This window comes from Pagrus pagrus, assembly GCF_965226575.1.
Source record: "Pagrus pagrus genome assembly, chromosome: 6".
NCBI classification, from domain to species: Eukaryota; Metazoa; Chordata; class Actinopteri; order Spariformes; family Sparidae; genus Pagrus; species Pagrus pagrus.
In genome coordinates this window covers 26274112-26299657 of record NC_140190.1, presented here as the reverse complement: position 1 = coordinate 26299657, position 25546 = coordinate 26274112, and the positions used below count along the sequence as shown (strand labels likewise).

At 39.0% G+C, this 25546-nt stretch overlaps 2 protein-coding genes across 4 annotated transcripts in view; one reads left to right on the top strand and one right to left on the bottom strand.

Annotated features, from left to right (window-relative positions):
* The window catches only part of LOC311258905 (G-protein-signaling modulator 2-like), a 21839-nt gene extending 5773 nt beyond the window's left edge, over nt 1-16066 (top strand). Inside the window, exons 2-15 of the mRNA XM_084355601.1 lie at nt 3371-3592; nt 3919-4054; nt 4445-4584; nt 6815-6938; nt 7164-7279; nt 7779-7934; nt 9124-9232; nt 9498-9663; nt 10163-10260; nt 10772-10957; nt 12250-12415; nt 13600-13785; nt 13866-13981; nt 14987-16066. Coding sequence (XP_084211727.1) covers nt 3372-3592; nt 3919-4054; nt 4445-4584; nt 6815-6938; nt 7164-7279; nt 7779-7934; nt 9124-9232; nt 9498-9663; nt 10163-10260; nt 10772-10957; nt 12250-12415; nt 13600-13785; nt 13866-13981; nt 14987-15151 — 2085 coding nt within the window. The 5' untranslated portion in view covers nt 3371 and the 3' untranslated portion in view covers nt 15152-16066. The remainder of the gene's footprint in view (nt 1-3370; nt 3593-3918; nt 4055-4444; nt 4585-6814; nt 6939-7163; nt 7280-7778; nt 7935-9123; nt 9233-9497; nt 9664-10162; nt 10261-10771; nt 10958-12249; nt 12416-13599; nt 13786-13865; nt 13982-14986) is intronic.
* On the bottom strand, nt 16066-25514 carry mcoln3b (mucolipin TRP cation channel 3b). 3 transcript variants are annotated; one of them, XM_084355603.1, is made up of 14 exons: nt 25310-25514; nt 23765-23985; nt 23510-23677; nt 22243-22396; nt 22047-22122; nt 21870-21966; nt 21288-21387; nt 21054-21166; nt 19703-19852; nt 19485-19586; nt 18497-18619; nt 18172-18378; nt 17247-17374; nt 16066-17030 (listed from the first exon to the last, which is right to left on the bottom strand). In XM_084355603.1, exons 2-14 carry the CDS (start codon nt 23981-23983, stop codon nt 16991-16993), a joined length of 1677 nt encoding a protein of 558 aa, XP_084211729.1. In that variant the 5' UTR covers nt 23984-23985; nt 25310-25514; the 3' UTR covers nt 16066-16990. The 3 variants fall into 3 exon arrangements, with proteins under 3 accessions (XP_084211729.1, XP_084211728.1, XP_084211730.1); XM_084355602.1 differs by having other exon boundaries at nt 16067-17030; nt 17247-17377; XM_084355604.1 differs by lacking the exons at nt 16066-17030; nt 17247-17374 and adding an exon at nt 17484-17566.
* Nucleotides 25515-25546: the final 32 nt, after the last annotated feature.

The window sequence follows — 25546 nt, the reverse complement described above, 5'->3', positions numbered from 1 at the left end:
GAGGCTTGAAGAAGAGAGGGATTGTGATGAGATGGTGTAAATGTATTTCCGGCTTTTATTTTCTCAAACATGATTATGTTGTCTCTGTGGGATTTGCCTCAGGAAATCACTGAGAATTATGGAAATCCAACAAATAATAACCCATCTCATTAAAATTTATATTATGCAGGTAAATTATTTTTGAGGAGTCAATAAAAGAATTCCTACACATGCAGGCATCCTGCCGCTGAATGATTATTTAATGGAGTGGTGAGCAAATAGCCTTAGGCTTCACTGGAGCCACTTAAAGTGTCTATAATTACCACTGAGGTCTGGCCTAATTGGAAGTGACACACCATCAGGTGGCTTAGTGATGCGGGTTACCAATGGCTCGGTGACAGAGAAATACGGCAGTCAGCTATACGTTAACCTAGCATACAACTCTCTCTTTGATCATTTCTGCTCGGTAACAGTGTGATGTTAATCTGTACTCGCTTAAACAAGAGGTCCCTCTCCCTGGCACCTGACCGTTAAGGTCAGTGTAAACGCTGAGCGGATTAAGTCCTTTGTTTTGCTCTTACCACAGGTTAGCAGAGCACAGAGGAAAGACAGCAGATACAAGGGAGCCGCTTTTTCTGTATTTTAACGAGACTGGGACACCGTGGCTGTGTGCGTTATGTGTATGCACGTGAAGGAAGAGAAAGTAAAAGGTGTTGTGCTTAAAGAGCTGCATTTGCTCCAGAAAGTGATCAAGAAGCTTGAAATGTCCGTCGTGTCAAACTGTCTTGAGTGCATCAGAAGGGGGAGAGGCAACAGGTATGTCAGCCTGGTCACTTCACATTGACTCTTAATTCTTCTGTCAGATGTCAGGATGCTCTTAGTCTAGACATGGAAATGATTTATTACTGTTTTTTTAGCTCTTAAATAATATTCATGGCAGCTTCACAACATGCCTGGGTATACTATCATAGGAAACCTGTATAAGAAGCAAACTACAAGCAAAACACAAGTACTTTCTAACAGTGTAAAGATAAAAAAAATATTTTAAAAAATTTAAATACAAACTTCTGAACTTCAACTCTCAATTTTGAAGGTCTATCTGCTATCCAGCTGAGGTTAAATACTTCTGTCCTTGCCACCAAGGTGTGTTTAAGTAGTACTGGTGGATGGAGATGATGAAGCTTCTTAGTTTAGAACGCTGTAAGTTAATGCAGCACACCCTGCTGGCAGTGGCTTGACCTCAACCGTAACCCTAACATTAACCATTAATTTCCTGAAGGGTTTGTTGGGGGGTCAGGAAACAGACTGGGAGGAAGTGCTGTCTGTCTGGGAGCCCTGATACTGGGTCTCTAAGGGTTTAGAAAGTCATTTTAGAAAGGAATACTTGTGCAACCCTTTGAGAGTTAAATGCCTAACCACTTCTTATTTTGATGGTTGACATTGACAGATATCACAAACAAGCCTAAAATCTTAAGAAAATAAGAAAAAAATGTATGCTCATCAGAACTGTTTCATCAGTTCTGCTCTACGAAATCATGACTACAATCACATTGTGTCTGAAAAGCCAGATTAGCATTTGTATTTTGTGTATGATTAGGAGAAAATCGATTGAATTCAGTCTGTAAACAAAACCTCTTTCTATGTCTGAATGCTGACAAGATTCAGAATCAGTCAACTAGAATAAAGCACACTTAGCTTTTGAAAGTTAATCTTTAGACTTTAAACGGCATCCTACAAATGAGCTAAATGCTGGATGTCCTTGTTCATAGTCCTATAGATCGATAACCTCTGCACCCATGCATGACTGGATTTGTTTTACAATCTTATGATGTAATCCAATGGATTCACTCAGGATTCTTTGTGTTTTTTTCACTACTGGCAGTATGAAGTTGCCAAAAAGGGATGGCCGAACTTCGTAGGAAGTAGGGTGTGGAGGTTATAAAATTGTAGTCCTCACCACAGACACATCTGAGTTTACTTTGTGTTCATGGTTAAATGTAAGGCACACATTTTCATTCCAGGGTAATTTGGGAGTTTTTCAGCTCACGACAGACAGGAAATGCTCCGTCTTATTTTGGATTTATAGCTCTTGTCTGTGGCTTCACGTGGTGTGGACTTTTCTCTGCTTGAGATTTTCTGCTGTATCTGTTGTATGCGAGTGCTATGAGTGTGTGAAAGGATTCCCACATTGAGGCTTGAGAGGAGTTTGTGTATTCAGTCATTCAAGTGAGCAAGTGATTCAACAGCCAGGTTGACTGCTACAGAAGACAGCCTTGTGCTACACTTGCTGGTACATGAAGTGTTTCTGTCTGCATTTTGAGGCATAAAATTACTGGGAGTATTTAAAATTGTTCATTCATTGATTACCTAGTTGGTCAACAAAACATTAATTTAACAAATGTTTTGATAATTTTGGTCAAGTAATTAATGCGACAATCATACAAAAAAATGTTCAGCCTCTCAAATGTGAGGATTTGCTTCCTTTTTAAATGATTTAAAACTGAATATCTGTGAAGTTTGGACTGTTGGTCAGACAAAAGAAGACATTGGAAGAGGTCCCCATGGACTCGATGGACAGCTATTCAATATTTTTTCGACATTTTATTGACCAAATGATTGATTAATTAAATTGATTAATTAATCGAAAAAATAATCTGCAGATTCATCGATACTGGATATAACTGTTAGTTGCAGCCCTGAAAAATGTCACTGTAATCTGCTGTTTATTTTCAGGATTAATGTATTAATTGTTGTGCATTGAAAATGTCAACAAATTGTTAAAAAAAAAAAAAAAAATGCTCATCACAGTTTCCCAGAGCCCAAATTAACATCTTCAGATTTTACAGTCCAAGTCTTTGGGTTTTGCAACAGTCCAAAACCCAAAGATTCTCCATTCAGTTTCATAAATGACAAAGAAAAGCAACAAATCCTTACTTTAAGAAGCTGGAAACAGAAAATGATTGTTATTTTTGCTTAAAAGAAAAGGTGAAGATTACTTGAACACTCATTTTCTTTAGCTCCACTAATTGTTGAGGCTCTATTTGCAGTCAGTAATCACATTCAAGCAGTTTTGGTTCAAACATTATCTCTGTCCAGAGTAAGAAGAACAATAAGCACTTCCTCTGGACGTACTAATGTAAATTATGGGTGTAATTTAGCTCTTTAGATTCTTCACTTTTTTCATGTTAGGGTTTTTTGTTTTGTTTTGTTTTGTTTTGTTTTGTTTTTAAATGAATTTAATACATTACAATAGTTGAATTTGTGTGTTTAAAGCCTTTGTTAAACAAACCTTGAATGAGGTAACTTAGGAATCCCCCTGATGTAGATGACAATATCACATCTTTTGGAAAGTTGGACTTTGACTTCTCACGATGATCCCACTTCCCTGCAGGATGGAGTCGTCTTGTCTGGACCTTGCTCTGGAAGGTGAGCGGCTCTGTAAGACTGGTGACTATCGTGCCGGTGTTTCGTTCTTTGAGTCTGCCATCCAGGTTGGAACAGAGGACCTTCAAATCCTTAGTGCCATCTACAGCCAGCTGGGCAATGCCTACTTTCACCTACAGGAGTATAACAAAGCCTTGGAGTACCATCGGCATGACCTCACACTGACCAGGTAAACAGTTTCACAACCACAATGTTTATATGTTCTAAGACCATATGGTGAGACTTTTGACCTGGGTTAGCGGCACACAAGTGTTCTGCAGGTCCACTGCGAATACTCGAAGATAAAACAATATATTCTGAACAAATGCTGAAACTTTTTTAATCAGCATACCCCCTCCCGAAGATTAAATTCCTAGACTCGACTCTGCTGTATTGCTGCTTGCGGCTGTAAATTACTTTCTTGCCTCTTGTGTTTTCGTACTAATGCACTTCAGTAATCCACTAATATTCCTGTCTAATTATTTCTTAATGCCTTTTTCTCCTTTGAAATCCCAGAACAATTGGAGATGAGCTTGGCGAGGCAAAAGCCAGTGGCAACCTTGGGAACACATTAAAGCTTTTGGGACGGTATGATGAAGCAGTGGTTTGTTGCCAAAGACATTTGGATATTACCAGAGCCATTTATGATAAGGTGGGTCATATTTTAGTGATATTGTAGAACAAGAGAGTTATTTAGGTACAGCTGAAACATCCCTTTTGTTTGTATATTTGAGCAAACATGACTTTAAACTGTTTATACTTATACTCTCTAATTAAAAAGTTCTGTCAATGACTAAATGCCTGTTTGATTAGAACAAACTGGATCCAAACTTGTTTTCAATCATACCACATGACATGCTCTGCAACCACAGAATGGTTTTGGTATGCACGATGACTGTGGAGCGTCGGCGTATCAACGTCCAGAATAGTTTGCTAGCCCGCATGCACACAAGTAGCTCTGGTGTCTGAGTATTTTAAGTGTATAATTACAGCGCTGGTCACTCTGGTTTCCGTCTGTGAATATCTGCTGTGCGTGCTGTAGGTTGGGCAGGCCCGGGCGCTGTATAATTTCGGGAACGTTTACCACGCTAAGGGCAAGGGCATCTGCTGGACTGGAGCTGACCCAGGAGATTTTTCAGAGGAGGCCAGGATAGCCCTGAGGAAAGCTGCACAGTACTATGAGTGAGTTGGTATCACTGTTTACTTTAAAACACACTGATGTTGTTTTGCACTTATTCTGAAAGCCCTGAGGAATGAGACAAATGACTTGACTGATAAATTGCCAGAAACCGTAGAGTGACAGGTTTGTTCCCACAATAACCTTGTTAGTGTTATTTGTTGTAGATTTTCTGTGCCATCCCACACAGGATTACAAGACATGCGTCTATCAGAAGCACAAAAACAAAAAAGCTTCAGAAAAAAACAACACTAATATAAGTATTTCTATGTATTTTAAATACTGTAATATATATATATATATATATATATATATATATATATATATATATATTGGAATAGTTTCTAACAAATTGTTCACTGAAAAAACTAATTCAAGCCTACAGTTTATCTTGATGAAGGGCTTTTTCCCATCTGCCAGGCTGATTTTAGTGTTTCATTTGTGAACCATCCCAACTTTTTAACTTTTAAACAAGTTGCAGGCATCAAATTCAGAATGTCAGTGTATTTTTTCAAAACATATTTTTATATTTTATCTGTTTAAACATTAAATATCTTCTCTGTAAACATAATGAATATAAATAAGATATAAACATCTGTATTCAGTTGAATATAGGTGTGATATGATTTGCAAATCATTGCATCCTGTTTGTATTTATGTTTAACACAACTGTTTTGGAATCAGGGTTGTACAAATCAATATAATTCATTGAGAGAGGACATTGAAAAAAAGTGCTTTTATTCCTCCAGACTGACATACCATCAAGTCTAAGCAGGAAATTTGCTTTTTAGATCAATTGTGTACAACATCCTTTGCAGTACCATATTTGCAGTTCATCAGTCCACTGTTCTATCATGTATCAGAGCATCCTTGGACTGTGAACTGCGGCTAAGATGCTGAGCTCCTACGTGGTTACTTTGAGGGCGCACTCAGTACACACTAGGCAATCCGTACTGTGCCCAAGCACGTTAGACCCCCAAACTCCAGTTCGTTTGACTAGTGTGAGCACTCTGTACCATGCAACCAGCAATGTGAGTACAGGCCAGCGGGGAACTGGGGAGGAGGGACAATGCTTGGGCACGGTACGGAGCAACTGGGCCAAGTGTGAGTGCGCCCTTAGCCAGATATCAAATGTAACATACTTCTTAGCTGGTTGGATGCTGTAAATGTGTCACAAAATAAATTTGTTCCAAGTCTCTAAAGCACAACATGGCTGCCTCAACTTTTACTTTTTGGCTGTGTTGACAAGTTGAAAAAGTTGTTCTCCCCCTTGCCAGTTAAATCAGCCTGTTAATAAAATCTCTCTGAAAAATCTGTAAAAATCTTTGAAAATAATGTTGATTAACCAGGTTAGTCCCATTGAGATCTCTTGTACAAGGGAGACCTGGCCAAGAATGGCAGCAACAGAGAGTTACAACGGCAGATTAACAGAAAAAAGCACAATCAGATAAAACATTTGCAAGTTCTCTAGAAATAAAATGATTGTGATGTGTAGTATCAATAAAAGACTGGTCTTGTTTTTCTTCTGTCTGTAAATTGTTATCTTTCAACTCGGTGGTTTCAAACCATCTTTAACTAATTAATTAATTGTAACATTGGAAACCTTTTTTTTTTTTTTACACTGCGTGCACGCGTATGTGCATGCATTTGTTCAAGCTTGCATGAGAAAGCCACCTGTCTGGCGTGGTCCATTATTGAGAAGGTTATGCAACCTTAAACTTATTCACACTTCCGACATCCCTCACTCTGACAGGCAGAGAGATATTGTCCCGTCTTTCTGAGGCACGTTTTGCCGGTGTGGCTGCAGGTGACAGCAGAAAGCATAAAATCTCAGCACCTCTTCAGGACGTCATTGTAACTGCCTGACAGCTGCGACAAGTACACAGCTTTCAGATGTCACTGTTGCGGTTCATCTTCCTGCTGTGTGTCTTTGTGTGTGTGTGTGTGTGTGTGTGTGTGTGTCGGTGTGCGTGTCTTTGTCTGTGTGTCTGTGACAGCAGTGTGGCAGTTGTATTTTTTATTTTAGGCTGGGTCTACCTTCCGTGTTTTTCCATGTATATAATATTTAGCCCAGGATTGATTCTGTTGTGAGGGCTCGCTGGGTGTTGCTGTCTCAAAAATCATTCTGAATAACACAAAAAAGGCTCTTTTTTTGTGAATAGTAAAGTAAAGGTGTGTATGTACCATAGTATGTGTAAATGTGTAATTTGTTTTTGTATTTTGTTGTTTTTTAAGAGCAAACCTGTGCATGGTGAAGGAGTTTGGCGATAAGGCAGCCCAGGGTCGTACCTATGGTAACCTTGGCAACACTTACTATCTGCTGGGTGACTTTGAAACTGCAGTAGCTGCACATGAAAAGGTAGGTGGCAAATTTGTGGTGACAGTCCAAAATATCCCTTCAGTGTCAGCTGCACATCAGCTGTTTCCAAGTGTCTTCTTTGTGTTTTTAAGGCCCTTAATAGACAAGTAAGAATAGTTGTTACAAGTTTATCCATATAAATTCTTAATTTTTGCCTGACCCATCCTGATCATCCTGACCTTAATGGCAGTAATGTGAACCTATATCGTTTTTTCTGTTTGACAGCGGCTGCTCATCGCAAAAGAGTTTGGGGATAAGTCGGCTGAAAGGAGGGCCCACTGTAACCTTGGCAATGCTCATATATTCCTCAGCCAGTTTGAAGTGGCCGCCGGTCATTACAAGTGAGTAAATAAGTGAGGCTTGAGGCCTTCCTCACAATGTGAAGGTCATTGGCAGATAAGTCTGTATGTCATCATCATGAATTAGATCAATTTAATCAGAAAAATTTGATTTAAATTGAAATGATCATTTGAAAAATGTCCTTTAATGTCCTCACAACTAAATTTGAGGCTGTCATAAATCTTTTTTTTTTATGTTTGTTTATTATTTTCTAAATCCTAAATTGTGTGATTTGAAGTAAAGTATTGGTTATACAGTATCAAGTAAAAGTTCTGACTATAATATAGTCATTTAAAACAAACACAGCTATGTAGTTGTTCAGGAGCAGTAGTTGGTTAAATTCAGAAGTTTTGAATCCCTTACTCTAGCATTTTCTGGATACAGAAGCCTTTGAAAAAATGGCAACAAAGAAAGAAGAGAGAGCAGATAACTATCATTCTCCTCCACCCACCCAAGACATTCTTTGACCGTCTTCTTCCTCCTCCTCTGTTTCACCCTCAGGAGGACTCTGCAGCTGGCCAGGCTGTTGAAGGACAAGGCAGTGGAGGCTCAGGCCTGTTACAGTCTGGGTAACACCTACACACTACTCCAGGACTATGAGAGGGCCATTGATTATCACCTCAAACATCTGGTCATTGCTCAGGACCTCAACGACAGGTATCGGCCATAAAAAGCTATTTTGTGTCGGCTTTCTGCCAAACTGTCTTTGAAGTATAATGAGCATGTACAGTTTGGAAGTGGGTGGGCCTGAATTAATTACCTGCTAACACCCACAAAGCCAGACTAAAGTGCAGAAACACAAAAAAAAGGCAAACAAAGTTTCAAGGAAACAGCATTTGGAGTTTTCCTTACAGGATGTAATGTCATTAATATACCTAAATTAACTGCAAAATGAACTAGGTGATTAACTGTTTTAGTCATTTTTTTAGGCAAAACAATTAAATACTGCTGCTTTTCTGTCATTTATTTGAAATCTGTTGGGTTTTGGACTGTTTGTTGGACATAAGAAGCAATTTGAAGACATCACTTTGGGCATTTTGGAAATTATGATTGACATTTTTATAGGCTAAACAATATCTTGATTAATCATGAAAATAAACGGCAGATTAATCGATAATGAAAATAATCATCAATTGCAGTCCTACCCTTAATACCAGCTATGAGATGCCACCATAATCAATCTAAAAGTATCCAAAAGCAAAGATGTGCCATGTCATTCACCCAATACATATATTTAGTTAATAAAATCATAATTATCCTTTATAGATTGTATTTAAAATGACCTCCTTCCTGATCAACTATAACACGCTGATCAAAAGGTGTGTCAGGAAACTTGGTGAAGCTGTTTTTTATTTTACTTTACAGATGAAGTCAGTGTATGTGGACTTCTCTCCTACAAATCTCTGCTAACAAGGCAATGCTGTATTCCTAGTGTGGGAGTACCTCTCTATTTTTATTGTCTTAGAAAAGGACCCAAGATTTCTGGTGGTTTAAAACTTTCACGTTGTTATTTAAGTCACATGAAAGATATAAAATGGGATGTAATGGGAGGGACAAAGGATAATTCTTTGATGATTGGTTTTGAAAATGTATAATTACTCAAACAAATATTCTTCCCATAAGTACAGTCTATGGTGTACTTTCTGTGAAATGTGTTCACAGACATGAAGTTGACTTAGTGCTATGATTGTGTAAATATATAATTGTTTTTGTGAAATGAGGTGAAGCTCATGTGTTGGTCATGTTTTTGTGATTGTACTGTATGATAGTTGATGAATGCCCTTCCCACTGTTGCACAATCTCATGTGAAGTTGCTCAGCCTGTTTCTGTCTGCGCCTTGCTGCAGGGTCGGTGAAGGAAGAGCGTACTGGAGTCTAGGAAATGCCCACACCGCCCTGGGGAATCATCAGCAAGCCATGTACTTTGCTGAGAAACATCTGGAAATTGCCAAAGAGGTGACTGTTTATGTTCACCTCCTCCCACAGAGCCCAATCAGTAGCTGCCATTAGGCCACACCCCCCTCTACTGCTCGCATGGGGAACAACAGGGAATAATAGCTTCTCTGTATGCAGCAGTTTTATGCAGGCATGCATGAAGGACAGATAAACCACAAAGCATAAAAAGGAATACCACTTAGCAATATAATGTTTTGTCTTTGTTTTAGAGTCATATCCTCACATCAAGCTTTGTTAAAATTAATTTTTGATGCTGTTGTTGCAGACGGGAGACAAAAGCGGAGAGGCGACAGCCAGGATGAACCTGTCCGACCTACGGCTGGTCGTGGGCCTGAAGTCCAACTCCAACTTCAACCCCAACTTCTTCCGCAACACTAACACGAACAGCTGCAATCTTTCAGCAAGCTTCCAGGGTTACCCCAACATCTCAAGTAAATCTGCACGCTTAAGAAAAGCCTGTCACTTTTAGGACAGCAGTATGTCAAAACACTTGTGAATCTGAGTAATTGCATGTTTAGCAGCAGCAGTTTGTTTTGATGATTGATCCTAATGCTCTTTATGCTCAAACGTAGAGATGTAAAATTCTTTGCTATGGGAAATCCATTTTTTACAATCTCCAGAAAAGGTCACCTTTAGTTATGATGCCTTGTTAAAGCTTACCCACATAGCATAAAGAAAGTCATTGTTCATTTCATGCATGAGCATGTAAAATACTACATTGGCTTTGCAAATGACTTGTGAGGAAGGAAGTGCATTCATCATATTTGTAAGCACTCAGAGATCCACATAATGTAAACAAAATCTTTATTTGTGCACAAGAAAACTCCACATGGAACCTTACAAATCACTTTTGTCCTGTAGTTGTAAACATGCTGCATTCCATGATAAAACGTGTGGCCACACTGGTAAAATTTTGTATTTTTGTTTAAGGGGCCAAGTCTCCATCCCAGAGAGTAGGCAGTGCAGAAAATCTGGAAGTGAGTCCAAGTCCTGACAAAAATCAAACTGGAGATTCATCGCCACATCCGGTATGTTGAAAACACTTACAATGTGAAGTATACAGTGTTTTGTAGTCTATAATGCATTGCAATCCACTAGAAGTTCCTCACTCTGATTCTTTCAATGAACTCTTTATTTGCACATACATACTCAACTTTCCCAGTTTATATTTGACATAAAAATCAAGCTTGTAACATACAAAACTGTCCAGCTGTATGCACTACTGTAGTTATCTAAAATAATAACTTTAATTTTTACACAAATGACAAATGATGAAGAAATTATTTGGCTAATTTCTTCTGACTAATTGGATGCTCATTCATATTAAATGTATTACAATCAGCCATGTGTTACTGCTTCAGAAAATGTAGGCCATAGTGAGCAGAAACCTTCATAGACGTTTTTAACTTTCAGTGTTTTCTGTGCAAAATAATGATACGTTCCCCCTTTACACCAAGATACTGTTCACCCAACCTCTACTGTTACCAGGGGTAAAACATCAGGCCGTTAAAATGATCTGTGTGTATCTTGACTGTACAGGACTGGGACGAGGAAGTATTCCCTGGGTCTTCAAAAAACAACACAATCAAGGCTTCTACCAAGCTCTTCCTTTTTCACCGACTGAGAAGCAAGAAGCAGAAGAACAACAAATCATCTCCTAAAGCCCAGCCAGAACCCCGCACCGAGGACTCTGCTCCTGAGCCGGACGCACCAGTGTCTCCTAAGGTATTTCTAAACGCAGTAGATTTTTATGCCCACTCATAACATCCCTGGAGGTCACGAGGCTCATGAGCAATGATGATTCACCCGAAAGACACATTTAAAGTGAAACATGTATCCCGTGACGGGCTTCACGCCCACATGCAGTATTAAAGTTTTAATCCTTAGGATTTCAGTCCTGGTTGATTTGGTGACACCTGCAGTTACTGGTGATTACAGCAAAAGCATTTAAGTACGACAGGACACACATTTTTCCTGAGGGCAGGAAAACAAACCACTGTTTTACTACTGTTACTGTTCTAATAAAGAAGTCGGGCAATAATTGGCCTTTTTCCATCACCCGTGAGCAACTGTGATCCGATTTTTTGCAGCACACAGCCCTGTTGTTCACAGACTGTGAATAGGGAACAGTGAATGCAGTCGTCAGTGTGCAGCTCACTGTGGCTGCTCCTTCTTGTTCCATTACTATTTGCAATATTTCAAACTGATCCGCTGTCAAAATATGCAAAAAACACCAGCTGCTGTCTTGTTTTGTCGACACATTTTTAATTGAAGATCGCGGCGTTAAACTCACTGACACACATTGTATTTCCTGTCAGGACTTCATATTAAAAGTCATCTTGTGTTTCTCTAGTTAAATCCTTTTGTTGTGAAGCTGCAGCTGCATGGTATATTCACTTTGCATTAGCAGTAACTTAATACAGCATTTTCAAGGAATGTCATCACAGACACCCAGTTCATAATACTGTAAATACACGATTATTAAATACTTTCATCAGCAGGCCATAGGCTTAGTCTCCATTTTGTTACATCATTTGGCAATAGCGACTTCACAGACATTTATTTAAATGAAAACCTTTTTACTTTTAAGACTGCAGGAGGAAATGTTTTGGTGTGGCAGTGTGGGATCATGTGACTCGCGTTCCAAAATAACGTCTCCAGTTGGTATGAAAGAAAAGTCCATTTAAAAAATTATTTAATTTGAATTGATTGAAAATGCTTTTTAAGCGATGTTGCGTTACAAACTATAGAGTGGTGTCAAAAACATTTTGCCTATTATTATATTATTATTGATTCATTCATTCACACTATTCATACTCTACAAAATCGTTGTCGATAGATAAATGATGACCTCTGTAACAGGAGCCCTCTGAAGCAAGGAGTGATGCTCTTTACCCTTTCTTCTCTGTATTTTATCGTTTTTATTAAAAGCCTTCAGCTGTCCTGATTTCCTCAATTATCTGAAGCCTTTTTCCAAAGTTATTAAGTGTATTGGTTTTGTTTTTTTAACACTGTAGCCAGGATCACGGGACACTATTGGAGAGGACGGCTTTTTCGACCTCCTCTCTCGTTTCCAGGGCAACAGAATGGACGACCAAAGGTGCTCCCTACTGGATGGCCCAAGCCATCTCCCTCCTCACTCCTCCTCTCCCTCCTCCACCCCACCTGTAGCTGAAAGGAAATGTGAGTCAGCCCCTTGTGTTCTCATCTGTGTTCACACCATGTGTAAAGGTACTATTTTATCTTATCTTTTAGGGAGAAATACAAGTGGAAACATGGAAAAAAATTCTACTTGATGGAAGGCTACAATGGTGTGAATTCAGCATGTCCACAGATGTGTCCTTTCCATATTAAATGTGTGATTAGTCCTTTGTGTTTGTGTCAAAGAAAGCCGTGTTTCCACCCAAGGCAGCGATATTTTTTAGTCCAAGGAACTACTTTTTTAAGAAACTAAAAGCTTCCTTCAGCCCCTTGTCTGTGCTTCTACCTAACAACCCGTGAAACTCAGCGTGTCATACATCAGCAGACTAATTTGCCTGAAAGCTGTTTTTAAACTTAATTTCTTCAACTTCCATCCCTCAGCCGTGCAGCCTCCCTGCATTATTAGTGAAATAGAGGAAACGACATAAGGCAACAGCCATTATACATAGCCATAATACAGCACTTTTAGACTTTGAATGTAACTTAACATTTCATCCGTTAAACTGATACAAATACTGTAGTCTACACCCTAGCCCCTTCCCCTGGGTGCTTCCATTGTTGTGTGACGTAAAACTGCTACCTCATGAAGTCGGGAAGGAAGAAGGAAGTTTACATTTAGTTCTGAGTTGTCTGGAATTCAGCGTTAGTCCCTGGAGAAAGTTCCTATGGTGGAGACGTAGCTTTAAAGTGATACACCACCCAGTATCAAACACTCACCACATGTAGCCTTGAAAGTAAAAGATTTGCGGTTTCAGCCTTCTTTTACAGAGCAAAGCAGCTTCTATTGATCTTTCTGACCATCCTGAAAACTGATAACTGTTGAGCTTCTCTGTAATGGTCATGAATCCAAGCTTTTCACAGTATTCATGCTCCGTGAAGGATGAAACTACTTCTTTTATTTTTTTTACAGCCAACTTACAATTCTATGGGGAGTGTTTGATGGCCAAAAGATACATTTTTTATGGAGTGTTGCCTTAAATCACATAGAAAAACTGTACCCTGAGAACATCTCATCCATGTCAGCCTCTTTTGTGGTCTTTTCTTTCCTCTTCCCACCTTCTACAAATTGAGAATGAAGTGCTGGGTAGAAGAGTAAAAGGCACAACTCACTGTCATCCTCCATTTGTTACAAATCACCCATAGATAATCACTACGTCTGTTTCTAGCTATTTTGGAGTGCGAAACACCGTTGCAGGATCCTGGTCATTTCCTGGAGCTGCTGGCCAGCTCCCAGGCCCGTCGTCTGGACGACCAACGAGCCAGCCTGAGCCATTTTCCTGGCTTACGTCTCAGCACCTCCAACCCGCCTCGTACACCCTCCACCTCCAACACAGACCAAGTCCACCCAACAGGTAATGAAGTACTGTCCATTTCTCTTATATCCTCCAGAATCTATATTCAGAATACGACTGATGATATTTTCTCCTTCCAGCCCCAGTCTCCAGTACAGAGGCCCCTCACACACCCTCCCTGTACAGTCGCCTCGAGGCAAGTGGTGATCAGCCAGAGGGGGATGATGTCTTCTTCGACATGTTGGTGAAGTGCCAGGTGAGGAAAGTAAAATCCAGTATATTGCTGGTTGTTTGTGTTTTCCACATTGCAGGTATAGATTCTAGTAACTCTTTTTTTTAACGGTCTGAAATTTCAGAATAATTTCCCTAAAATTTCTCAAGAGGTTTCCTGGAAAGAACTACAAAGTCTGTTATTAATCAAGATGAGAAAAACAACTTCCCTTTGAAAGAGCTGATCCATTAAAAACCAAATAAATATTAATTCAGTTTTAACTTATTTGTAGAAATGTAATTCTCCATCTGTGTTGAACTGTAGGCTTCTTTGTGGACATATTTTACATTTGTGCATGTTGATATGACCTGTTGGGCACCAACTAAAAGAATCTCAATGGTACACACTAGCAATTATTTGGATTTCTTTTTATTGAGAGTGCACCAATTTAACCAGACCTGCATTATTTAGTGCCACTTTTTTGAAAATGTTCAATCCACTTACTGTAATTGTTTTTTTCTGTTCACACAGTGGGAAGGTGTAGAGACTGTTCTTGCAGGGCTCAATTCAAAGCAACTTGTAAATTTCAGAGGCTGAAGTTACGATCTTGGTGCGCTGTATCATGTCTGACCTGATCCCCAGTCAGTTTTCTTTGTGTGTGTCATTAGAGGTTGCAAGGTCACTGAAAATAACTGAATGTGTCACTGCTATATGATGACAAAGCAGGGCGGTTCCAGATAAGCAACGCAGAGTGTTAATTCTGGCTGAGTGTTATTCATGACTCGCTGTAGTGTCACATTGACACATGCTGTGATAATCTCATGAGATCAAGTGGCTGCAGTCCACAGAGCCAGGTGCCGCAACTGCTTCTGCCTGACTGCAGAAGCTCAATGCATGATGGGAAACAATTAGCTTTACCCTGAGCCAAGTGTTAATTTGCTCTGAAGCCTAGTCCATACTGTACGTACACAGGTATTTTTGTAAGCAGGATGAACTGCTCTCGATAAGCATCAGCTAATACAACTGTACCGGCTCTTGTCAATGTTTTAGGGCTCCCGACTGAACGACCAGAGGTGTGCTGCTCCATCTTCTGCAAATAAAGGAACAACCGTTCCAGATGAGGATTTTTTCAGTCTCATCCTGCGTTCTCAGTCCAACAGGATGGAGGAGCAGCGAGTCCTGCCGCCTGGCGTCACACAATCCAAACCAGATTGACTCCATGGGGGATTTTTTTCTCTTATTGTCTCAGGATAACAGATGAAGTAACCAAGCTTCCTTTTTTATGAAGAGTATTTTTTGTAACCCACAGTACTCTAGATTCCTGCCTTTCTGGATTGTCTTGACAACGTTCCCGCAAGACTGCCAAGAACACGAGGGACACTACAAGGAATCAAAGTACAGAACTGGTCATTGTGACGGTAAAAAATCGTGGGAAGGTTAGGTTTTCAAGATTTACGGACTTGTTTGTGTGAAGATATGTGACAGCATCTCTGGGTAGTCACCACATCTTTTTTTTTTTAGTGGTGCCCTCTGCTGTCTGTTTTAGCCCTGGTGTCGTCTGGCTACTCTGGAGGCTTGCATCAAGCCACTCAAACTGAGGGGTCGTGGTGGTTTGTGTTTGGACTTAAGTATTCCAAGGACGACAGCCAAACCAAAGGGAATTCTGCGTTATGATGATGGACATAAAGTACATTATATGAACCCAACTATGAAGCAATTAAGCCAATTGGAACGTTGCACAGCCTGTTCTGCCCACTTGCAATCTTTCAGAGCAGTATGTGTTAGTTTGAATTGATCTCAGACCTCTCCAACAATAACTCGGGGAGTCAACGGACAAATCTCTGGGGAAATAAAGGCCCACATCCACCTTAACTCTTGCACTGGTGACTAGTGGAGTCATTATAGAAACTGCTTCCTGATACTGCTTTTAAGGACTCAAAGATGGTCTGTTTTACACTTTGAAAGGTTGTATAGGTTTTTGCCATCAACTGAAATGGGATTATTTTTTTGTTGTAACAAGATTTTACAGGGAATTAACTAGTGAGAGAAAAGAAAAGAAATGTTATTATAGCTTTTATATTGATACCTTCTCCCGACATTGGAGAAATAAAATCTCATGAATTTAAATCACGTCTTTATTTCACCTTGATTCATTTTCTTAAATTTCATGTCACAACCTTTTTTTTAATTTACATATCAATATAAATAGGAGTATTTACAAAGCGTTCTCTGTATCAGTGCACCATGTCGAGAATGGAGCTTAAAGGGACAGTTCACCCCCAAATCACAAATATTATCCACTCACCTGTAGTGCTATTTCTCACCTTGATTGTTTTGGTGTGAATTGCAGAGTTTTGGAGACATCGACTGTAGAGATGTTTGCCTACTCTTAAATTTAATGGCACTCTGCTAGTGCTGCTTCAAGCCCCAGAAAGAAAAATACATTTGGAAAAACTAAATGGAAATGTTTCTTTTCAGAAGTCATGACCCGGTTTGTGCTTTTGACAGCGTGGGATGTAAACAGTAATGGTGTCCTCCTCTGCTGAGCTGGCAGATCCATTTGGTGGGTGTAGTTTAGTAGAAAGAAAACAGTTTCAACATGAAACTGCTCACAATAAGATCCGTGGATTACCTTTAATAACTGGGTCATGATCTCTGGAAAGAGACATTGCTGTGGAGTTTTTCAAATATATTTTTTGGAGCTTTGAGCAACACAAGCTGAGTGCAATCTTGCCTCATGATGTCTGAGAACAGGCAGACATCTCTATAAGAGATATCTCCCAACTCACACAAAAACAATCCAGATGGTTAAGAGCACCACAGGTAAGAGGAAAATCATTATTTTGGATTTTTAGGTGAACTATCCCATTAAGTGTCAAGGTTCCTCCATTTCAGCCCTTCATGTCCACTGAGGTTTGGTCTTTTCAGCACTGAAAAACCTGGGGCCCTTATGATAAAGACCCTTAACTGAATCTAACAGGATAAAGTGCACATTAATTGTTAGGTTATAGTTTATAAAGTATAGCCTTCGGGTATTTCCACATCAAACACCTGCTACGCTTCTGAAGTCAGCCGCTCTCGATGCTTCCTGAACCTGAAAGAAAAATGTCTCAGCTTAGATTCTATCAGAGAGGTAATGTCTAGTTACTAAGAGTATTAAAAAGTGCTTTGACACTTGAAGTTCCAGTTTAATTAGTGCTAATAAGGGGCACCCAAAATGGTTGATGTTGTCACATCGAAAGCAACTACCAGGACTGATCTTCGACTCTCAGCAGGATGTTTACCCAGCAGTGTAATGCATTGAACCTACCTATGGATGCACTGGTCAAAGAAGCAGCTGTTGTTGTCGTCGAGTCTGTACACCCCGGAGTTTGGCAGATCTTTACACACGGACAAGAACTTCTGCAGCTCTGATGTCGGGGTTCCACTCTGCTGCTGCTGCTATATGACCAAAGTCAGAAAAAAGTTTACACCGAGTGTCACACAGTTAGCTCTAACAGTGAAACTTTAACCAGTGGTGGAAATTACGGTTTACTTAAGTACTTACACTTTGTGCAACTGTATACTTCTACTCCACTACAAATCATCAAATCATCAGTTGTGAAGGAGGTACTCAGATCTTTTACCTAACTAGAAATAACAACACAGTACTACACTCAAGTTACAAGTAAAAGTCCTGCTTTCCACATTTTTCACGTACAAGTACAAAAGTATTTGCATCAAAATATACTTCTAGTCCAAAAAGTAATAGTACTCATTATGCAGAATGGCCAGAATAACTTAAGCGATATTCTTAAATCATAATCATTGATGTATCAACATGTACATTAGTTTAATGTTGCAGCTGGTGAAGCTGGAACATTTTTATAGAGATCATCATATCTTATCCATAATTTTATACTTGCGATTTATATTTATCTGAAACTGCAAAATAATTATAATTACTCTAGTAATCTAGTTAGATAAATGTAGTCAAGTAAAAGGTACAATATTCTCCTGAGATGTAAAGGAGTACAAGTATAAAGTTGCATTAAAATGGAAATACATAACCTCAATTTTGTACTCGCATACAGTACTTCAGTAAATTAACTGCTTTTACTTGAGTAAAGATCTGAGAACTTCTTGCCTGACTGCTCTTATCTCAAAAACCAGCAGATGGATCATCCCTCAAAACTAGCGAAGGAAAAAACAATGAAGGATGATGGTTACAAACATCTAAAACGAGCCAACATCACCTTGATGGTGTCGTAGGTGTCGGTGATGATGGTGATGAAGAGGCTGAGGATCATGTAGATGAAGAGCGACACAAAGGTGTAGAGGTAGACTCTGCTGAAAGTCCACACCAGGCTGCTCTTCTGCTTCATGTTCTTAAAGGTGGGGAACATGTCGTCTCCGTTGATCAGAGAGAACAGACACTCTGACACCGTGTTCAAGGTCCGAAACTAGAGAGAGGAGCAAGGTTAGTTTCTTTTGTCCTTTATAATTAACGACTGTAACTAGCAGAATTAATTTTTTATTCTGGTTTGCTGACCTCTCCTGTATTGTGTAAACACTCCTCACCTTCTCATGATACGGGCCAAGGACGATCCAGCCACAAAAACAGTAACTCAGGTAGATGATTCCAGCACAGCAGATGAAGCGGATTACATTTGGGAAAGCTGCCCGGAGTGTCAAGATGAGAATCTGAAAAACAGCCACAGAACAGAGCTAAGAAATGATCACTGGAGTTCCACCGAACAAAATTTCCTGTAATTTGGTGCAATCATCTTAAATAAGCCTAAAAACCTAACAATTTTCAGACAAAGACTTTAGCATGTACTGCCAAGGTATAATGTGGCACTGCGTCATGAGCTTGTGGTCCGGTGGGAGTTTTATACACCAAACAATGAGTTTTTACAGCGACAAAATCCCCCCTCAAGAGGAGAGAGAAGTCTACTTACTGGTACTCGATGATGCATTGCTGTGCACTTGATTTGTTAATGTTTTTCAAAGCATTAAGGAGTTGCCATAGCAATTTGCTCTCCTACACCTGCTGTGTGTGAAGCCTTCTTAACCTACAGCTCAACTAAATTGCTTTGAATGCATTTAAATGTAATGCATTTCGTATAGTTCTTCTCTTTTTATAACAAGTGTGATGTGGTTTATTATGTAAATTTACACATAATTCGAACTACAACTTAAATGGCACTCAGTAGAGCGCATACCTCCGCCAAGGCCCATCAGTCCCCTTTAATTAAATCAAGCCTAATCCAATATCATGAAACATTTCAATCCACTAGATCTGGGTTTTTATTTGGATCTGCATCAAATTGTACCAGCCACCTAAATACACCTGACTCTTTTGACGTATATCCATGTATTATTCCTTAAGAAATTAATGAAAATGTCTCGCAATCTTAAAGAAAGTGAGAAAAATTCTTGGATCAGCATCAGTATTGGTAGATATCCAAATCTAGGTATTGGAAATGGATCTGAACTGAAAAAAGTGGATCGGTGCATCTCTAATAGAAACTAATGAGCATGCACTGTATTTGATAAATGGTCTTACGTTGTACTTTCTAAAATAGCCCATGTAGCGGATGACCCCAATCCAGACAAACATGGTGCCTGTCCCGAGGAAGATGCTGCACACGTCATAACTTGTGAGGACCTGAAACAAAACAGTAGAGCTTTAAAATGTGACGATGGACTGAAGGAATACTAAGTATGAAATACAAGTATAAAATAACATGGCTCAACCTCAGTCAGACTGTAACAGTGGATTACCTTGGTCTGAATCTCAATCTTGAGAATGGAGCCAATGATGGTTAGTGTGTCACTCAGGATGATCAGGATGTACCAACCATTCACAAACTCTGATTTGTCTGACCAGGGGACATCTTTACAGAGGTGGTTCTTGCAGCAGTGTGTGTACTCCTGGTTCCAACAGAGGGAAATGCATGCAAGTTGCTCTGTAAATCTCTTGAAAAGGACTTGATATGATGAATAGATATATACAGGGTTGTGTTGACTACGTAAGAGTAAGCAGTCCACACAACAAGCAAAGGAAAAGAACAAGAAATAAGAGTAGAAAAAGAACCATCTCCCTTTCCTGAACATTTTGTCGATAATTTAAGATACAAGTTACTTTGCAGATTACATGCTGCAATTAATATCTGATAGTTAGACTTTTAATCAAGTATTATTCATATGGATGACTTTCACTTATACAAGACGTATACTGGCATGATACCTTGAGAATTTTTTTTTTTCATGTGTGAAACCAAGTTAAAAAAAAAAGTTTTTCTTCATGTGTGAAATAGAATGAAGAAAAACTTTTTAAAAAAACTCAAAATCAAAGAACTTTTCTTGGCAAAACCACCAGTTCTCAAGTCCTAAACATAGAGAATGCTGGGTACCTCACACTGAATAAAATGAATAATAAACATTTTCATTAAAGGACAGCAAAATCTATGGAAGCCCTGAGGGGCAAGTGAAATGGTTTTTGTTTTTTTTTGGTGATTTATTTTTTAAGTCTGATCGAAACTTTTTTTCTTTTTTATTACATCTGTGAAAACATGAAAAAGAAGTAAACTTTTCTTTTTTTCATGTGTGAAACTGAGTGAAAGAAAAAATTCAGGAGAAATATTATTATTCACGTATGAAACCAAGTGGAAAAAAACTTATTTAATAACTTTATTTAAAAAAAAAACATTTTTCATGTGAAACTGCATGAGAAAAAAAATCTCTTAAAATGTTTTTTCATGTGTGAAACTTGATGGGTAAAAAAAATAAGGAACATAGAAAGATTATCTTGGCATGAATTTATTTTAAGTCCTAAACACATGAGAGAAAATGATTTTGATCAGACTAGAAAATGGATCACCTTGCCCCTCAGGGCTTCCGTAAAGTGTCGTGAAGAAGTAAAAATGACTGTCAGCAAGTAAATAATTTTCCCCAAAATGGTTAAAAAGTTATGACTCCCACAAGTATTCAGTACTGCCTTTAAAGTTTTTGACATTGACTTACCTCAGTTTTGTGAATACAGTACCATAATGATCATAACAATCACTTTTATTACATCTGGGAGAACAGAAATGCTTTTTGTGTCTAATTATTATCAGTTGAGTTTCCTTACAAACAGCAGCTGGATCCCTTTGATCACTGAGCGTGTGCAGAGGCAGAAGGAGGTGAGGCATGTTATGATGATGAGGCAGTCAAACAGCACAGTCAGGTTTATGTTTCTGGCAGCTGAGAGAACACGGAAAAAGTAGTCACAAACGAGCAGGAGGAGCTTTAATGAGTGGCAGGAATCCTGGCCATGAGCTTAAAGCAACACAGATGATTCCTTTGTACGACACTGAACACTTACAGGCTCCGGTTACTTTCCAGTCTCTGCATTCGTTGATGTCTACATCATTTTCCAGGTCGATCTTTATCCGGCCGCTGTGAGCCTCGTTGTTGAAAGTGATCTGTGAACCACACAGTAGAGGAATGGAACTAAGTACATTAACTCAAGTTCCGTACTTGAGTACACATTTGAGGTACTTCTACTTCGAGTTCTTTCTTTTCATGCCAAAAGCAGTATTTAATGGAGGAAAGCACTGCATCCCTACAGCCAAACCCCAGAGCTAAATATTTACTTGCCAGGCCCTAAAGACAACATTTAACTATGTAAATGTGTGCAAACACAACACGTTTACTTTTAGACTGCTCCGATTTGTGTCCTCAAATAGCTTCATTAAAGAAGCTCAGGGCTGACTCAAGAGTCTCTTATTTCTCATTTTAACTCCCGTCTGTGCTGCGTGAACAGCTGCAGTGTCACAAGACATCATTGTCAACGTTAAGGCAGCAAAGAAGTGTTCAGAAGTGACATAATGCTGCTTTTAAAAGACTAAGTCTGATGCGTTCCGCTCGTGTTTACTCAGCCTTGAGGACGAGTTAAGTGACGTACAGTTACATTGAAGTCGTAGCAGTCTGGCAGCTCTCGATGTCTCACTGTCTGTAAATTTATGGCCTTCAGGACAAATGTGATTTTGACAGAAAGCATCCTGGAAGACAGAGCATTAAGTGATGAGTTATTGCTTTCGTTTACAAAAAACCAAGAGAGGACAGAGATTTATGTACAAACCTTTTGAAATGCAATTCAAAATCTGACAGTGAGTCCCGCAATGACAGCTGATACATCGGATATATTTCACGGCAGTCTGTTGGAAACAAGCCACAACAGGAAGGAAACGACAGTGTAAGACATGTCAAATGTTTGCAAAATAAAAATTGTGTTGATTATTCTGTTTTCTAACTCAAACACAATCATGCAGACGTACCAGTTTCCACCTGGGCATCAATTTCAAAGGTCTCACTTCCTGGGAAGATGGTACCGTTCCTGTAAAACTCCTGACACACTGACAGGGCGGTGTAGGAAGTGCCATTTTTCTCATATTCGTGATTGCCTGTTGTGATGTTGTGCAGGTGTCCATACTGGAAATGAATCATTAAAATCTCAGGTAAAATAAAGTCAGGTTTGTTGTTTACAATTTGACAGTGACTTTCTGAGAAGAGCAGCAGATTTATGCAGTCAGTATATACAAAACAAAACGACACACGACTTGAACAAAGTCCAATCTCGTGACGAGACACATCTTATCATGGGAGCTTGTTAAACTTTATTGCCATATAAGCATGAAGAGTTATAAAAGTCCAACACTGATTTGCAGCAAAACAAAAGTGAAATTGCCTTTCTTTACCTTTTTTTTTTTTTCAAAAAAAGTTTAGTTTGAAAGATACACACAAGAATATAATTGTACCTGTACAGTCCTGCACCTGTGCAAATCTAATTAGGGCTGCACGTTATGATGAATATATCATAAAGCGATTATTTTAACAAATATTGTGGGATAATAAGACATGATTCACGTTTAGCCAGAATGATGATTTTTGCATCACAATCTTCATTTTCACTGAAGGAACTATTAAAATCATGATGCTCCTCCCACATACGCTCTCTTATTCACACCTTCTGGACTTGTCCTGGACTATCCTCTTACTGGACCTCTGTTTTTGAGACATTTACAGAGGTATTTGGGGATCTATTTGAACCCTCCCTTCCTTCTCCTGTTGGACTGGACAAACTCCATTAAGCCTCGACTCATTTCTAAGGTTGATTTATTATCATGTACTCATTTATCTATCATTTTATTTTCTTTGTCTGTTTTCTTTGTATGTAGTGACATGTAAAAGCATTAAGTAAAGCTTAAAAAATTATGATGATGTGACTTGTAATGGCAGACATACTAGAAGTAGATGTACTAGTAGATGTTTTTATACATCTGGAGAACAAGATTTGTAGGCCGAGGCATCTCTACTGCACTAGAGTATTTTATCTTTATCAAAAAACTGCAGCTTCTTGAGATTTGGATATTGCACTCGACCATTTTGTGATTATATTTCCATTACTTGTGCAGCCCTAAATCTAATCTAAAGATCTACTGTGTCACATCAAGATCAAAATAAACAAATTCCAGCAAGAACATCAAGCCTTTCATGGCTGAGGAGAAAATAAAATGAATAAAGACAATGGTAGTATTCAGTTACCTGTCTAATGATGTAATCTATGTGACCATAAACATCAGCCTGTCTGTAAACAGCGTACGTATCCATGCCTCCATCGACATAACCTTTCAGGAAGAGGTGCTTGAATGCCATCAGATTTTCCTCCTTAAACGTGACAACCATCTGGTTGCTCAGCCCAAAAGACACTAACTGAGATGAGGGGGGAAAAGATATTAGTAACCAGAATGGTGGAACAACACAATAAACACCTGTTCAGGTCACGTCTGGGATGGCTACCTGGACAGTTATAATGGCAATTTTGATGATCTGCAAGATGAGTTTCCATGGTTTTCGGCCTCGAGCGTGGTACTTCTCACAGGGGTTCATGAAGTGATATTTGATCTTCCTTCTGAGACACTCCACATCGTCCAGATCCTCCATATGTTGGTGGTCGTCTCCCCATGGAGGGGGGCTGTTTGTCTCATATACATCATACAAGTCACTGGACTCCTCCATGCCTACAATGCAATAAAAATTGGCATGACAATATTACTGACGGTAAGAAAAATGCAACATTATTGATCACAACATTTTAACGTTAACATGTCTGTACTTAAAAAAATAACGTGTAGCCTTCAGTCGACTTCACAACCAACTGATCAGATGGAAGGCTTTAGGTTATATGAACAGCTGTAAAGTGTAATGAAACAAAATAAATAACCCACAAAATACAAGTGTTAGGAGGTGGAGAGAGAGTCTGTAACCATTACTCTAAAAAAAAAAGTGAACAGGAAGAACAAATTCTACCAAGTACTTTATAACAAGTGAAAATGCAACCAGATGAACTCATCAACAAAAGATGCAGAAGGCCAAACACCTTTGCTGGATTATTCAGATATCATTTTCATATGTGTATCATTAACATGATATCAATATTTAATTTTTTTAACCCTAACCCTTCTCTGACAGCAAGTTGACACAGACATTATTTTTTTAAAAGGCCTGATCTAAATTCTAAAATGTAATATTTACTGTTTTTACTACAGCCTTTCAGCTGTTCTTCGCTACTAGCTGGTATTGAACATAGTATTGAATATTGATGTTTTTCAAGGTAATGGGTCGAAGTAAGAAATTTGTATCGTGACAACACTTTATTGGACTGGATTGATGTGATTATGGGCAATATAATGGGAATCAAATGAGCTCGAAATTTGCATAATGGCACATCATAATTAGTAAATCTGTTATTTCTTGGTGCAAGCTATTTTTAGCACATTTGAACTCAACTCCAGTGTCTCCTGTGTAAGTGACACCCATGGTTGAACAGAATCTTCTCACTATTATGAAATCCAATACAGTTGAAAGGGATGACCTCAAACAGGTTGAATAAATACTGAACTGAATCAACAAAAAGTGAGCATTAAAAGATTCACTGCAGGACTGTTGTACTGGCTCACTTCAGACTGTTCAGCTGTACCTGATCAACCTTTACCTAATGTTACTGCCAGGTAATGTTACAGGTTATTCTTCCTCGTTTTATTTCCTTTTAAAACACTTTGCACAGGGTCAACATGAAGCTCTTATAGGCTGTAGTTCTGCTTCCATTGTCTTCACTCTCCAGCGACTGTCTGAGGAGGAAGGAATGAAGTCAGGTGCACCTGACCTTTGTTGAATAATAGACAGCAGCTCAGTCTGAAACCTGAGCAGCCTCCATTGCGGGGAACTATCAAATATTCATCATTTGTCGTGTTAAAGTTAACAATATAACCTGTCCCCACTGACCTAGAGTGAACAGGAATGACATGATATATATATATATAACATTAGCCAGTGGCTGCTTACCAATGTTCCGCACGAGGTTAATCAACTTCTAATTGAATCCACCTGTCGTCTGTGGCACGCGCGTTGTCTCCAGATTTCTTGGTCTAATTAAAATTCATAACTTCCATCAGTCGTTGTTGTTTTTCTGTGAGAATCTTTGCTCAAGTGTCGGCTGGACTTCCGTGAGTGTGCGCTGTCTTGTGACCGGACTCCTCAATCTGTCATGTTTCAGGTAACTTCAACGGTTATGTGACGTCA